Source organism: Anomalospiza imberbis, chromosome 3 (assembly GCF_031753505.1).
Source record: "Anomalospiza imberbis isolate Cuckoo-Finch-1a 21T00152 chromosome 3, ASM3175350v1, whole genome shotgun sequence".
Classification (NCBI taxonomy): Eukaryota; Metazoa; Chordata; class Aves; order Passeriformes; family Viduidae; genus Anomalospiza; species Anomalospiza imberbis.
The window spans coordinates 62,554,210-62,570,456 of NC_089683.1; the positions used below are offsets into that span (position 1 = coordinate 62,554,210).

General features: G+C 41.1%; 1 protein-coding gene across 5 annotated transcripts in view; it reads right to left on the reverse strand.

The window, feature by feature from the left end:
- Positions 1 to 11,001: 11,001 nt before the first annotated feature.
- Positions 11,002 to 16,247, reverse strand: part of ADGRG6 (adhesion G protein-coupled receptor G6) — a 111,511-nt gene continuing 106,265 nt past the window's right edge. For 4 of the 5 annotated variants that reach the window (XM_068184761.1, XM_068184759.1, XM_068184764.1 and 1 more), the window contains one exon: positions 11,002 to 13,242. In XM_068184761.1, coding sequence (XP_068040862.1) covers positions 13,064 to 13,242 — 179 coding nt within the window. In that variant the 3' untranslated portion in view covers positions 11,002 to 13,063. Of the gene's footprint in view, positions 13,243 to 15,291; positions 15,339 to 16,247 lie in introns of all 5 variants that reach the window. The other variant, XM_068184762.1, reaches the window with a different exon arrangement.

Below are 16,247 nucleotides of genomic sequence, written 5' to 3' on the forward strand. Positions count from 1 at the left end.
AAACTCAGTAACTCTGCAGATACTAGGTGAGACAAAATTCATACAAGCAAAGAGCCCTATGGAACCCTACAAAATAGATAAGACTGCTCAGGAAGCTGCCTGAGGGGATGGCAGGAGGTAAAGGTAGCTCTGAGACTGATTACTGCAGCCTTACTTGTCCACTCAAAGGAGAGTAAAACTATTATTTTGGATTCAGCCATACACTCCAGCCTGCAATGTGCTCAGTTATTGGATCTCTGCAATGAGTGAGTTCAGAAAAAACTTCTGCTACTGCCTTAAGTTATTAGATCCTCCGGTGGAAATTCTCATTTAAATGGATTTTCCCTCTATTAAGCAGGAAAAATTTCCAGAACAGGAAAAATGTGTTATCCTCAGCACTGCTTGCTGTCCAGTGGCACTGCTCAGGCACAGAAGGGCTTTTCTGAACTCAGGAAAGCACAGACTTGAAATCAATGTGGAACAAGTTGTGATTTCTGACAAAAAAATAAAATGTTGCTTTGATCATTATTTTCCATAGTGGTTTTCTTTTCAGAAGCACAAATACGTAAAAGGAAAACATCTGTCAGTGTCTGTGGTTTTTTGTATATGCAGGTTTTGTTTTAAATTGAAAAGAGATTATGAAGAATTAAAAATATATCATTTGTTAACATATTCCAGTAAAAAATTTTGCGACCTTTCCAGCATTTTCTCTTGCTTCTTTTTAATGCCTTTTTTGCCCTATAGCTTATGCATGAATTTGTCCGAGTCTTTACCTGGATTTAAAGCCAATTATATCAGACACAAGTTTCACATTTGGCGTGTGACAGATTTCCTAGGAAAAGCTTTGGTCATGACTTGGGATCTCTTTAGGGTCATAGGGGAATCTTAGTGACTTTTGCCTTGCTTTCCCTCTAAAATGTGGGTTTTCATGAACTGCTGCATACAGAAGTTGAACTGGGCTTATTGAGCCAAGCGTGTGGCAGCCCTTTTCACAGAGAGGAAACAAAGCAAAGAGAGATAAAACTTCCACTTTCCCATTTCTGACACTTGCGTGGCTACAGAAGGAAAACGAGCACAGGCAGAGCTACAGCCGCAACCAGCAGCATCGCTTCTGGCGGCAAAGGCTTCCCACGTGGCTTATCACTACTTACTCCGTGGTTGCTTATCACTGGTTATTCCTCTGCATTTCCAGACAGGATTTTTCCCTGACTGTTTCAGTCCCCCGGGCCTGAGGTGGCTTATTTTGAACCATCCGCTCAAGCCTGAGCGCGCCCAGCTCCCGCAGGCCCGGGGCTGCTCGGCGGGACGCGCTCGGCCGCCTGGCCACGGGCGGCCTTGTGCCCACGGCCGCCGCTGCCGCCGGGGCCGGCTAAGCATTTATAGAGCCCTGCTCCGGAGTCAGCTCCGAGCTGCCGCCCCAGGAGCACGGGGAGCGAGGGACGTGCTGAGGGTCACGGATGGAGCCTGGGGCTGAGATAAAGAGCAGGAAGATCTGAGGGTGCCGGCGGGGCGCTCAGAGAACAGCACCTCCTTTCTGCCTTCTGTCTGCCTCCGAGCGCCGGTGTGCTCTCGGTGCCGGCGCTCGCCGGGACATCCACGGGAAGTTTGAGGACAAGATGAGAGTCGGAATAACGATCTTGCAGAAACTGAGCTTTGCTTAGCACTGCTGTCAGGAGGAACATTTGGTTCCAGCGGCATAGCAACCACAAGATGAAAAGGGCCAGGAATGAGAGGGAAAGGGGAGATGGTGTCCCACTCTGTAATGCAGTTTCCTGGTAGGGGAAATGCTGCGGCGCTCTAGAAGACTCCCACTGAGCAGGCTGAGCTGGGCTCACGGGACCCAGGATTTATTAGTGCTCTATTGCCCTGGTTATGCCGTGGCACCTGTCCCTTGTCAGGCTCTGTTTGGTCACAATGCAGAGTGCAGCAGCTCTCCCAAATCTCCAGTAAGGATTTACAGAGTATCCACAAATCAGGCTACACGTCAAAAAACTCACTTCTCCCTCGCTCCCCGTTTTTCAGGAGAAAGGTGGCTCAGAGGAGGGCACTGGCAGGTCCCTTCCTCAAAGGCCAGGCCATGTGCCACGATCCTCACGAATACAAATTGTCCCAGCAGGATCATGCTCAAGCCTGGACATCTCCTTGTAAATCTGATGAGTGACCAGTCTGCCTGGTACAGTGTCACAGGAATCACCTGCCACCCTCCTGTGGATCCTAATGGATCCTGCACATCCCAAACCGGCCTTTGGGATCAGATTTGGGATGGCTTTTACATCGGAGTTTCACATTTTCAAGGGATAAATGATGCAACTTAAGTCTGCTCTTTGCCTTGATTTTTCAGTTTTGGCTCATTCCTGAGTCTTTACTATAAATTTGCTATTGTTTTAAGGTATCTGACAGTTTCTTGCAATTGATGCATTGATCGGGACAAGTGGAGATGGTTGATTTACTTTTCAGTAAGCGTACTTGCAGATGTTTTCATATCTCTCAGACAGAGGAGTGCAAGATGTGCTCTTCATTCTCTCTCATGCTGTAACAGATCAGATGCAATTCCCTTTTCTTTCCTCAGGACTTTGAAATCTGTTTACATCTAAAACTCCACTGCCATAAACTTGGAAGCAGCATTCCTTCTGCAGATAAAAGTATGATAAATCCAGTATGATAAAGGATTTCTTTCTTTTTTTTCTCCCACATAAAAGTTCAGGTATTTTTAAACACTACATATGTGTTATCCAATAGTCTTGTAAGTTGATGTTCTACCTTTTAAAAATGATAATTTCACTTAAATTCAGAGATCATTCAGCTATAAAGGGTACAAATAGCAAATACTATTTCCTCATTACTCTACCCTGAAATAATTTATTCTCATGAGCAAAATCATCACAAAGAGAAGCAATCCTTTATTGTTTTTTATACCACAAGTGCACCCAGATTCACAGGCACAAGAAAAAGCCATCAGTAGCATGTCACACTTGATAAATCACTGCATTCAGGTCCTGAGCACAATGCTCTGCTACAGCAACTCAGCATGCATCAGCTGAGTGAGGGCTGGCAGCAGGGAGCTCAGTTCTTAACCTGTCACAACTGAAAGGTGAAACATACTGGAGATAACGAGATGGATGAAGAAGCTTCACCTTGGCAGTCCTAATGACTCAGGAGGATAGGGCAAACTTCTTAAATGGCAATAACTTCATCATAAGTCTGAGACCCAAGATTTATGGAAAGGGCAGTCTGAGTGCTTGAGAAAAGGTCCAGCTTTGTGGATATGAGAGGCCAGCCAAGGAGAATACAGGTGGTGAAGCATCCACCCATGGCTTTAAGCTTCTGCTACCTCTGCAGTGAAAATATATGCCATGGAACTACTCCAATTTAAAAGCTATCACTGTGCAGCTGAACGGATCCTGATAAAATGTTAAAGTAGATAATCCATAGTAATTGTGCATTTTTGTTGCAATAGATGAGCAAATTCTGGGGAATCACAGCACTAATGCCCCACCCATGGTAGAAACCCTTAAACTATATAGTGAGGCTGTGCCCAGTGCTGGGCTCTGGCTGTACCAATAGCTGGGGAAAGTAGGAGGGCTCTGATCAACCTGAGTGAAGCTGATGTTCCTCATCCTCTTACATAGTGTGGCTTAAGAAATGTAAGTGTAGGGCAAAAGAGCTAAAGCATACTGGTCCTGATTTAGCTGATATGAGGAAAAGTATTTGTGTGAGTTTCCTACCTTACGTGTGGGTGTTGGTTTAGTGGATCCTATCCATCCCAAAATGGACAAATTAAACTGTACAAGACAAACAACCTTTGTTTCCTGAACTCAGGCACTTAGTCATCAATAAGTAATTACTGCAGGTAAATGAGCCAAAACACTTCATAAAGCAATATTTTTTTTTTTTTGTTTCTCAGCTATTGCATCTGCTACTTTTCCACAACCACCTTAATATTAAAATGCTTCTCTTGGCATTGTGCCAGCCATGGAAGAAACAAGCTGGTTGAAGTAACCACATGCCAATCACAGTCACAGGGTTGCTCTACACACATTGAAATATCTGGTTTATGGGACTAAGCTACTGCAGCTCCTATCATCAGGCAGCCAAATCTGTCATGATTTGTGTGCGCCAAGACAATTCAAGGTTTGTGTGCAAAAAAATCCTGTTAGGCAGAGATTGAGATCTAAGGAGGAAGGACTCTCTGCCAAAGGGAGATTTTTTTCCTGTGGTATGAAAAATAAAAAAAAAAAATCAAGTTATTTAATTAAATGTCTCAGTGTGTGGATCTGGGTTGATACATTTATTTGCAAATATCCTGGAAAACTATCTGTTAGTTTCTGTGGCTTGACTTTGGGACAATTCAAGCTAGTGTTTTGCTTTTGTGATGGATTGTGTAGACAGTGGTTCAAAAAAAAAAAAAAGCTGAGAACAAACATTTGGCCCATTTTTCAGACCTGTCTGGGATGTGTATATGTGCTGTATGTGCAGTTTGTGTTGTTCCTTGTATTCTTCCCATCCCATTGCCTGCTGACTACCTGCTGAAATGGCTGCTTAAACAGGAAGCACTGCAGCAGACTCTGTGACTGCATGCTCAAGTGTTTGAGAAGTTAATTCTTGCCTTCCCTGGCAAAGTCAACTTTTGAGTCAACTCAATAGTTTAAGTCAAATTTCTTCATGTGAACATTATCCCTGAAGCTTCTTTCTCACCTTCTTTTCTCAACTTAAGCAAAAGAAAACACTGAAACGTCTTTTGCAGCATCTTCAGTAATGAATTTATTTCTTTTAACTGGGCAAAAAAGGCCTATTGATTTTATTGGCAGAGTCAAAGGAGGTGACAGCTGCCATTCTCACACAGGCAACTACATGCATTCATTGAAAAGGTTAAAAAGTAAAACAAATACCTAAAGCCCTGGCACAGATTTAACCTGTTCCATAAAGGTGCCAGAGAGAAGCCCTGGTTTCAAGTGAAAACAGCCCACAGAAGCCTATACTGGACATTAATCTGAAGGAAAATAGAACCAGAAGGGTTCTCAGGAGGGTGTCTACTTTTGCTCCCTGTTTAAAATCTCTGTCAAAATCAACCCTGAGATACATATACCTAAAAACCCAGAGGTTTGCCAACCCACCTCTAAAAGGGACCAGGGCTCAGGGGTGATGTGGCTGTAGTGCCTGCACCTGCTCCTCCAGCACATGTGCAGGTCACTGCTGCACCCCAACACCATGCCAGTGCCAGGCTGCTTGAGAGCTGGGAGATGTTGCTGTTGTGGCCATCTCTGCTTTACCCTACAGAGGTTGTTTCTGTAAGTAAAGGGACAGGGGCTGTTGCTGCAGTGGGGATAGGCTGGTGACTGGAGTGGTTATTGGCAGTGTGGGAGTGTGATGGGGTCCTGTGGGGTCCTTGTTCAGACGGGTAAAGCTATTTGGTGGATGTTGTTATGGGCAAAGGGTTTCCGGCTGAAAAATTGAGGGGGGTGAATAAGACAGGAGAGAGGGTAGTGATGAATTTATTGTGGGAGCACCATCCTCCTCAAATGGTGTGCTGTGTTAGTAAAAATAGCTCCATGCAATTAAAGAGGATCATCACAGGAGGTTGTCTCTGTGTCACCTGATACTGCTGTCAGTGTTGATAGTGGCATCCACAAGCGTGGGTTTAGGAAGCCCAGGTTCAGCCTGTTCTTAGACATCTTCAGTGACAGAGGGTCTTCTCCTGAAAGTCTTCCGGTGCTTCACTAGGACATCCTTCACCTGTGCCTTGTTAAGGAGGCAATTCATAGAATGTCTTTGGATTAGTCCCCAAGTGATGTCCAGTCTGATTGCAGTGAGAGGATCTCTTTGTGTGAATGTAGGAAACTTCATATACTGCATCTGGTAGGATAAAATATGATTTGGGGATTGCCTATTTGCTTTGAATTGTAGCATGCTTCAATTTGGGGAAAGCAAGAGGCAAAGTGAAAAAGATCCATCTTTGAAAGACACTGAAAAATCAATGAAAATACAAGAGCGGGATGTGTGAAAATCAGCTGGCTGTAACCCAGCAGCAGTATACAACAGTCACACTCTCAGGGACAGGCTGCTTCTGCCTGTGCTGATCTTTTTCTGGTTGATCTTTTCTGCAATAAAATGTGCATTTGGCTTTTCTGTCAGTTCTGCCCATGATGTGAGTCTGTCATGGTACTCCACATCAGTAATACCATGACAGACTCACATCACCATAAGTCCATCTGAAACTGGTGCACAGATCTGGAGGATCTAATCTAGCTAAAATAAATATAAGTTTCTCATCTCTGGCAATAGCTGCCACCTAAACATAGCAAGGACTAGGGGCTACTTTGGATGGCAATTTTAAGCTCCAGTCTGCCTGAAGCTATTTTAAGCCTCAGTCCTGTAAACATGTGAGAAGTATTAGCTGGACTGCTTCAAATCTTGCTCCACAGTTACCACCATCTCCAGGTTGCACCAAGGAAAGGTTGAAGAAGATACTCATGGGTCCAAGACCAGCAAGGCTGCTGGAACTCCATCCCCTCGATCTGTCCTTTCTGCAGAGCTCAGCCTGGGCCTGTGTCAAGCACAGAACTGCTCTGAGAGCTCTTTTAGTTGCACTCTGCATGGAAAATCACAGTATCTAAGCCCCTGTAAAGCTTTACAAATGCTATTTTTCCATGCCCTCCTTTTTGGAGCATCCTCACTGTCCTATACAGTTACATGTGGTTCTGTGACCCAGGCAATGCTGCATAATCCCCAGATTCCCCTGTACCTTGGTAAATTCTAGAAAATGATTGTATCTGAGCAATGCGATGTTTACAGCTAGACTGAGAGGTCTGCATTCCTGGGAAGTGAGCATTAGTTGTAGGGAGGACAGACAAATTTTGGGGAGCTCATGCTGGCTCCTGCCTTGTTTAGATCTGTGCCTGTGTAAGGACACCAAAAGATGATGCACCAGGAACACAGCTGCGCTGTGACTCTGAACTTCTGCTACACCAACACCACAAGTCTTTGGAGAAATGATGGTGTAACGACATCTGTCACACTAATCTTCTGCTCTGCTGTGTACACCAAGTCCTGACCCTTTGTGTGACTCCCTTCCCACTGCTCCTTCCACAGCCACAGCAGCCATGCTCCAAAAAAAAGTAAGTGAGACTAGAGCAGGCCATGTCCTTCCTTGCCTTCCCTTCTCCATCTCTCCCAAGCAACTTCTCTCCCCTTAGCTTGGTGCTCATACAGTGTGCATTAGGAGGGACATGCCAGTGAGAGTCCAGGGACAAGCCAGAATTGCAGATGAGACATTTTAATTTTGACAGGGTGCCATTTTCCAATGGAGCAGCTTTCTGGTCAGTCCTGCCCTATGACGGAATGGCTGTGAGGCAGCTGTACAGCTGGGTCTGTAGCCCAGGAATTCTGCACCCTTCTTGAGCTGACTGGGTAATAGGTGCCATGGGGAAGGAGTATGTGAACACAGGAACCAGCTAACAGCAGATCTGTTCCTATGCCTTTGATGGTAAAAGTGGTAGGGAGGTATGGATCTGCACATCACTGTCAACAGAAAGCTTCTGGGTTTTTTTCCTCCTTGGACAATTATGCATACAGTGAATTTCTGAGTCACAGGCTGACATTCCAGCAGATCAACTCATTTGCCCAGTACTGGAATAAGCCAGTGTACAAGCCTGAAATGGTGAGCTGGTTCTGTTTGCTCAGCTGACAGAAGTGTAGCAGTTGCTAATTCCATTGCATCCTCTCAAAGAAAAAAAGGAGAAAATGTAACAACCAGCAAGAGAATACAGAGACTCTGTATTGCTCTTTCCACTAAATATGCCCAAATACAGGCAGACAGCTCTCTCCCCTCACTTCCCTGAGTGCAGAGTGTTTGCTTTATCTGGTGATGTAACTGATTGCTAAATAATAGACAAACCTGGTATGAACTCTCCTACTTATTTCTGCGCGGGTGCACATATGGAGGAATCTTTCCGCATTTTCACTGGATTTAAACAGATTTATAACTAGAAATATGCCACTGCCCTCTGCTGGAAAAGCAGGAGCTAGTCAAGAAGAAAAGAAAAACAGAGCAGAATCTTGTAAATATTATTGCATTTACTGCACTTGGTGCTGGAGACCCGTGAAATGCAGCAGGACAGGGGCAGTGGGAGTCCTCTGACCACTAGACAGAGCAGGATCCACTTCCCCTACTATGGCTGCCTTTTCCCCTCACTTTGGAGGGCTCCCAGACTGGGAGAAACCTGGAAGTGGAAGAAAACATCAGACCAGAGTTAGCAGCATTTGCTATTTCTCCTACACTTCATGTATGGAATAGAGTTTGGACTTTTGAGAACCCTTTTCTATCTAAAGGTACGGTTTTTAAGAACTCCTACTAGAATAGTTGGGATAAAAAGTGCCCAGTTCAGACTGTTACAAGCTAAAGAATCAAACTGGCATTTATTTTGTAAGGTAGATCACTCAACACACCTTGAGAAAACTGTGTCACTCAAAGTGCTGTGGTTAAGCACAGATGGTTGTGGTTAAGCAATCCATATGGACAGCACCACAATGTGCACTCCTCATGAGTACTAAAACTGTTCTCTAGTGAGAACAACAGCAGCATTGGCTTTGAGCGAGCAGATGCATCTGAGGAAGGGTTATCCTTCCAGAAAAGATTTCCATGAGATTTATTTAGCCATTTCTGGTGTGGTGCTTATCAGTCTGATTTCTTATCATGAGAGGAATTAGCTTCTTCCTGAATTCCAGAAATATTATTCTAGGTTAATCTTCAAGCATAGAAATGCTGGAATTGTTGCCTTTAAGAACCATGACAGATTTTCAACTTAAAGCTGGAGAGTCAAAAACAGTAGTTTACATTGACAAATGCACAAACAGCCATGGTGGTGTGTCCTACCTACTCCAATGGCCTTGTCTCCATTGCTGGTCAGGGTGCCACAACCTGGGGAAGGGGCAAGAAATCAGGTAAAAAGCATACGATGCAAAGGAGGCCTTGGCAACTACCTTTTCCCTTCTTTCAGTTTCAGTTTCCCTTTCTCTTCTTTTTTAACCCCTTTCCCTTTCTCTAGCACTACAGTAAATGATTGTCCTGAGGATGGAAGTGTCACAATGGTTCCAGGACATCTGACAAATAAAATGGACCAAGTAACCAAAGACCAGCTAAGTGGAGGGTGAAGGGGAAAGCCTCCTTGGCACAGCAGCAGCTGGAGTGCTGGGCATGAAAGGTCTGCTCCCCAGACTGGTTTGCATGATTGACTTCCCTGGCATTAACTTCCAAGCCCTTTGCCTAATTTGCTGACCCGTATGTGGGTTTACATCTCTATATACAGCAAATGCATAAAAATGTGCATAAAAACTTTTCATAATGACTCCATGAATGACACATTGCTGCCCTGTAACTCGGTAGCTGTCCCTGAAGTTACATAGATGTGTCTGATTATAGCTCAGCCTTTCAAAAGTAATAAAATGAAGTGGCACTTTATGTAACTCAATGGGTTACAGTAGGAAGCTGTTAACAGTAGAGGATTAAAATAAAATTGTTCTTGGTATTTAAAAAGTGATGAAATGAGGAGAAAAATAAATCCACCCCCAAGAGCTGCAAATCACTCCTTACAAGTTTGGCATCTGCCAAAATTCTGCTTGAGAAAAAAAAAAAAACTGGTCTTCTTCCCTCAGAGGGTCCTCCCACACTCTTTGAGGCATAAAGCCCAAGGGTAGTGTTCACTGTCCACAGACACACACACACAGACTGTACACAGGTGCACCCAGAAGCCTCATTATTAAATGCCACTTTTCCCACGGGGTTTTTTTAATGCTTTCTAAAAGATATGACTGCTAAATCCTCGTATTCTGTGCATTTTCAGTGATGAGACTTAAATGCAGGGGAGCAGATCTGACACATTTCAGCATATTTCCATCTTCTTTAGAGGTAAGCAAATAAAGGTAGGCCATTAGTGTGTGACATTTATTGTTTATAGATTAGTGTGTTTTAATCAAGTGATTGGCTGAATCAAAATTTTCAGCAATGATCAAAGTTTTGTAAGTTGAATGAAATTATTGATAATGAGGGACTACATTCAGCTGGAGAGAAACATATAGAAAGGAATAATTCCTGAGTTTTAGATTATTCATTTGTATTACTTTAAAATATTATCACAGCATATTGTCTGTTGTCATGATTTTCTTTTAATTTCTATTACATGACTGCCACTATAAATAAAGGAGATTGCATAACTTCCGGGTCATTCACTGAATGTGGCATTGAGTAAATTACAAAAGGGAAAGGCATATTCTGCAAAATGTGTTCCCCTGATGAGATGGATTTCGTCTTGCATATTTATTTCCAACATTTTGGCTAGGCGTGTACCTGTCTCAAGTACTTAAAAAAACACAAGATTATTTTCCAGAATTTTACTGTGTAATTTTTGCCATTAAACACTAAAAAGGAAAAATAAAAGTCAACCATTCGATATTAAAAGACTTTAATTATTTGGAACACTAACAAAAAAAATGTTTACTTGAAAAGGTTTCTTTCCATTTTAGTCCATCTTCAAACCTGTTACATTATATTTCACTGACTAGTATCACAAATTACACTGACAAGTTTCCTCAAAGTTGCAAAAGATAGAGCTACAGTAAATTGTTTCACAAGTTATTTAGAAAAAACATATAAGAAATTATTCTTTCCCTCTTTGTCTATGATGAAGCAGAAACTTAGCATTAAAGTAACAAGAACAGTCATTATAGTGCTAAGTATATTTGACATATTTAACCTCACAAATAAATAAATATGTACAAGGGAGGTTACAGCATGTCAACTACAGAACAGAAGTTTTACATTGTAGAATTGAGAGCATTCAAGAGCAGCTAAGTGACACAGACAGTTTAAGATTACTACATGGTAGTAAAAAAAGAGAAAAAAATCTTAATTCAGCAAAAATACAGGTAGATGTACATTAAACTGACAGGTTACAGCTCAGCTTCATTCAGGATACTGTTTTTTTTTTTGGGTTTTTTGTTGGTTTTTTGGGGTGTTTTTTTTGGGTTTTTTTTTTTTTTTCATCTGTTATGTTTTATTGATTCCTCATTTTTTTTTCAGAAATGTTTGGTTTTCCTTCTCTTCACTTTTGAACATGTTAATCAGGTAGAAATCTCACAGTAAGCTACTATGTGAACACTATTACCTACAGTCGTTAAGCAAGTGGGAAGATAAAATATAAGTTCAGTAAATGCTTGTACATAATCTCTCCGTAAATTATTTCAATTATTAAAGATATCTGACAACGCTCATCGCTGTTATTAATTACGGTTTGAGTGGATGGGGCTGACTTCCATTCATACACCACAAATGTATTTGCAGCTATGAGACTGAGGTTCCGTTCAGGTCCGTGTAGTGACAGCAGTGTTCCTGGTGGAATACCAATTGGGACATCCTCCTCCCGCCAGGTGTTTGCAGCCAGGGCAAATGTGCCGTTTGTGCGGTCACAGCATTAAATGATCTCTGCACACAAAAGCACGTGCAAAGAGCAGAGAAAGCACAAACCCACATCCCTAATCACTGAGCAACCACCTGCTTGGCAACTGAAAAATCTCAGCACAACTTTATGATGAGTTTAAATAATTAAATATATGGCTAAAAATATTTTGGTTAAAAAATGGGATAATTTTAAAAATTAAAACTTCCATTAGGAGACATTGTCCTCTGAATGCAGTGCTTGAAAAAACCTTTTATGTTTCAACACATGCCTTCAGAAACATGCGCAGCTACAATTTTTATAAAGCTTGTCATGGGGTGAAACATGATTCATGAGGAGAGATGCCCTTTTGGCACTCAAGGTCACTTGCTAATATGTCACACATTTATAGAGAGTAAAACAAGTAAGCATTTTATGCTCTTGTCTGTTCTCTGCACACGCCTCCCCCCCCCTCCCCCCACCAGTGTCGTTAAGGACACAGTATAGCAGTGTGAAATTCCTTAATATTGCCTCAACACTATTTAAACTCTGTTCATCCAACAACTTCAATCATGTCATCCAACAGGGCAACAGAGGGATGCTGATAACATTATGTGCCCAAAAAGATGTTGTTTATTTTTGGTAAGCATGTTCCAGGTTATCCTAATGTTGCAATGCCATCTGATGGAGGTGTCCACACATACAGTATATGTGAAGTACAGAGACTGACAAACTCATGGGTTTACAAAGAATTCATCTTGCATTTAAAAATTTAAAGAAGCTTTAGCACCGTCTGTAGTTTTTAGATTGTCTCTGGTATACATTGTCATACTTACTGTGTGTGTTGTTACAAAAATATGTGTAGAGAGAGTTCTAGGTATATATTTATATATATATATAGTTGAATGTCTTTTTGTTATTTTGTTTTGTGAAAAGAGAACATTAAACATAGACTCGAGATGGAAGACACTGCATTTCATACATACCAATCAATAAATGCTGAAACACAACTCTGTGTAAACTGTTTTTCTATGTATATGGATACAAATTTGTCTGCATCTACAGCATATGCTGTTTTGGCGACTAAGGTTTGCATGATCAGGTCTATTTAGGCAAAAATAGTTTAAAATAGCCCTTTAAGTGGTGCTAGGGTTTTACTCATTTATGAATAAAGAGCACTAGACATTCAAGAAGCAAGACTCTAACAAATGCCATAGGGAAAATCCATATTTTTCAAAACAAAAAGACCATCAGCAAACTGCTCAATAAAAGTTTGCCTATACTGCATGACATGTCTGCTATTTTCTCCAGGAGTCAAGACTTCTGTTTGGATTATATGATTTAAAGCCAGGCTTGTGGCTCTCCAGTCTTAAAAGATATTTACACAGGATTACAATTAGCTGTCCAGGCATCATGCTGGCTGGCACACATTTAAAAACAACTCAATACCATGATAAAAAATTGTCGTTTCCCACAACAGTAAAAAACTTAAAAAAATCAGTCTGGAAGTGGAAGCTGTTTGCAGGAGAACACTATAAACTGGGAAAAAAATAACTGAACAGGTCATATTCTATGACATTCAACATTCTCAATTCCAGGCAAACTTTTTGTATTCCTTTGATTTAAAAAAAAAACCCAGTAGATCAGAAACCCAGTTAGAACTTTGTGCTGCGACTAAATGTGTCGGACATGATGATATTTTTATAGAAGTTGTCGGAGTGAGGATTGCAGTATCCTTTGACTTTGTCAATAACCTGGTGGACAGGGATGATTGATGTCTGTTCTCCATCCTCCTGGGCAAATTTTGAAGATGGCTTGTCAAGAAAAACATTCTCTAAGAGGAGGAAAAAGCAACAAGAAATAGTTAGGGTCTCTTAAGCAAATTGAGAGTTTAAAAGACATGTCACTCCCACATTGATATGCCTTCAATTGCCACTACTGCTGAACTAAATTACTGCCCTAAAAGTCAGCAAATACCTTTTTGGCTTGAGATTGCTTCTTCTAAACTCTTTTGAGATATCTGGTTTTGTGGGCAGACCTTTCAGGTATCTCTTGAAATTATCACTCTATTATTTTGCCTAGAGTATTACTGACTCCTATGACCTTTTAATATATTAATTTACTGCTGATGCTCTGAATCTTACAAACAAAAAACATTTTGATAGCACTGGATCTCCATAAATAGCATCTCCACATATTAAAGTACTGTAGAATGACTGATTTAATGATTTCAACAGTTGAGCTATGCACAGAAATAATATAATCTGTGATGAATGTAGCAGAGGATGTCTTTCATCCTAAAGCAGATAACCAGAGTCAAAACTTTGTGCTTGCCTGGCCTCACCTTGTTTCTTCCATAATGTGGAGGGTGCAGGCTGAAAACTGTAGGGAGGAAAAGAGGCAACAATTGGGCCTCCCTTCAGAGTCCACAAGCTAGATGTCAAGGGTGAAGCTGAAGAGGTAAAGAAGCAAGGCAATTCCCAGCCAGACTGGGAAAGTCTGTTTCAGTGGCTCACATTAGTGTCATTCAGAGAATGGTCAGTAGGTAGAGCTAACGTAGCGAGAAATAAGAAGGAGAGAGCTTGTATCGCATTTTCTTAAGTATGCTGTCCTAACCGAGCTCTCTTTCTTATCTGTTCCACTGCAGTGAAGCTAGAATTAATTCCCTAAACCTGGGCAAGATCTCTACCACTGCAAGCCAGCAGTAAGGTGGAGCACCCTGGGAAGTAATGTTTTCTACAAGTGACAAGTTTGATGGCTGTTTGCAAGACCTCGGTGAAGTCATCTCCAAAAATTCCTTGTTAAAGGATCATTTAGCAATTAAGCATACTACTTGAACCATGATTTCATAAAAAACTTTTCTTAGAAATAAACTCAAAATAAAAACAAAAGTAACCCATCCCAGGAAAAGCCACGATATCAAGCCATAAAAGAGCACAAAGTGTTGCGAAGGAGAAATGGATTGCAGACAGAGAAATCAAAACAGTTTCACTCATTAAAACAGAAAAAAGCATGTTGAGGCTTATCAGGATGATTTTTCAAAGCACGCAAGAATGTTCATGAATTGCAGTGAGTAACACCATGTCCAATGGTAAACTTCTGAGCCTTTCAAATGTATGCATTTACTAACCAATGGCTTCACATCTACGTACAGGGTCAAAATATTGTATCCCTGAAGTGTGAGCTGTATGACCAAATTCTCTGCAGAGATAGGTTTTAATTCACTGAAGTGTTACAGAGGGTATTTAAGTACTTTTTACAAGTAGTTTGGTTTGGGATTGTAGACAGCTGGGGCACAAGATGCCGTAGTGACCTCTTTTGTTCACCCATGAGAATTCATTCAATATTTGTGTTGGTGCATTCTGTATTCAAGCAGCAGTTCATAGGTTGGCTTTCAGGCATATATAATTCATCATTAAGAATAATTTTGGGTGCTAATGGATATAAAAATCTCAATGTCTAGAAGACTGGTCCAGTAATGGCTGTAAACCCAATATAAATATATTGAATTTTCTGTAATAACTTTGATAAATGCTAAACAATCTTCTGGAGTTCAATTATATTGTTTTTGCTTTTTAATGTATGCTTCATGTATGGGTGTTTCAAGATAATCTCCTTTCCCCAGACTACTGTACACAGGCATTAGTGTATGTCTGTTTTCTAAAATGGGATGTTCTAAATGCTGTGTGCCCCATGCAGAGTGCAGACACCAAGAGTTTGAAGCATGCTTGTCCTTTGATTCAGCATCAGTGGTGCAAGATGTAATAGAAATAAGCAGCATTTCTGATTAGCAAAATCCTCTGCATCAATGAGGACATCATGCAAGAAGCATCCCTCCACCCTGTTCCAACCATGCATTCAACAAAAACAATTCTCACTTTACCTGTAATTCTCCACCACTGATGAGGAAAGGGCCTTAGAAGACATTATCTACACCACAAACACATGAATGCTTGTGTCAATTCCAGGGAGCACATTATAACCATATCAACAAGACTTGCCAAGACATGTAGCTATGGCATTCTTTGCCTGCAATTTAGCTAAGTTGGCAAACTGAGAAGTTCAGCTGTATTAACAATCAGAATATGAATATTATTTTTTATTACTTTTATTATTTTTACACATGAGAAGATATGTCAGTATTTAAAAACCTAGTGTTATCAAAAATTCCCGTGGAGTATCACAATAAGATGTGTATTTTGGAGAACAAAGTGAAATGTATTAAAATACCAAAAAATAAAAAGAAAACTGTTGTATTCTCTTAATGTCCAAAAAACCTTCATATTAAAAACTTTTATTGCATTAAGAACTGTAATCCTTTTTAGGAATAATTTATGCATGGGATTAAGCTAATAGTTTTTGAAGAATATATATGAGCAAGTTTCTTTTAACTATACTACTTCTTCTCTGGAACAGTTTCTTTGTTTTACTTCAAGAACACCTTGCAAAAACTTCAGCACTAAGTCTTCTTAATTGACAGCCTGATATTAAAGATGCGGTTTGTGGAAGGCTGCTGGCAGAAGTGTTCCTGCAGGGAAGAGATGAATGAGCAGGGCAGCTGGGTGCACTGCACACCGAACCTGACCTGGCAGCAGGGACTGGCAGCCCAGGGAGGCAGGCACTAGCCATGTGCTCCCAGTGCAGTTGTGAACAGCAGCCCTGAGAGCAAGCTCAGGTTCTATCAGTCATCAGGAATTTCTAAGATGCTTCTCATTTTTACTGTATTCTAAGCAGATGTACTTCCTGTATGTTCTCAATAAACAATAAAGTTTTAAACAGTTAAAATGCCTGATGGACAATCCCTCATACGAATGGATGCACTGAATCTTGGTCAGTGAG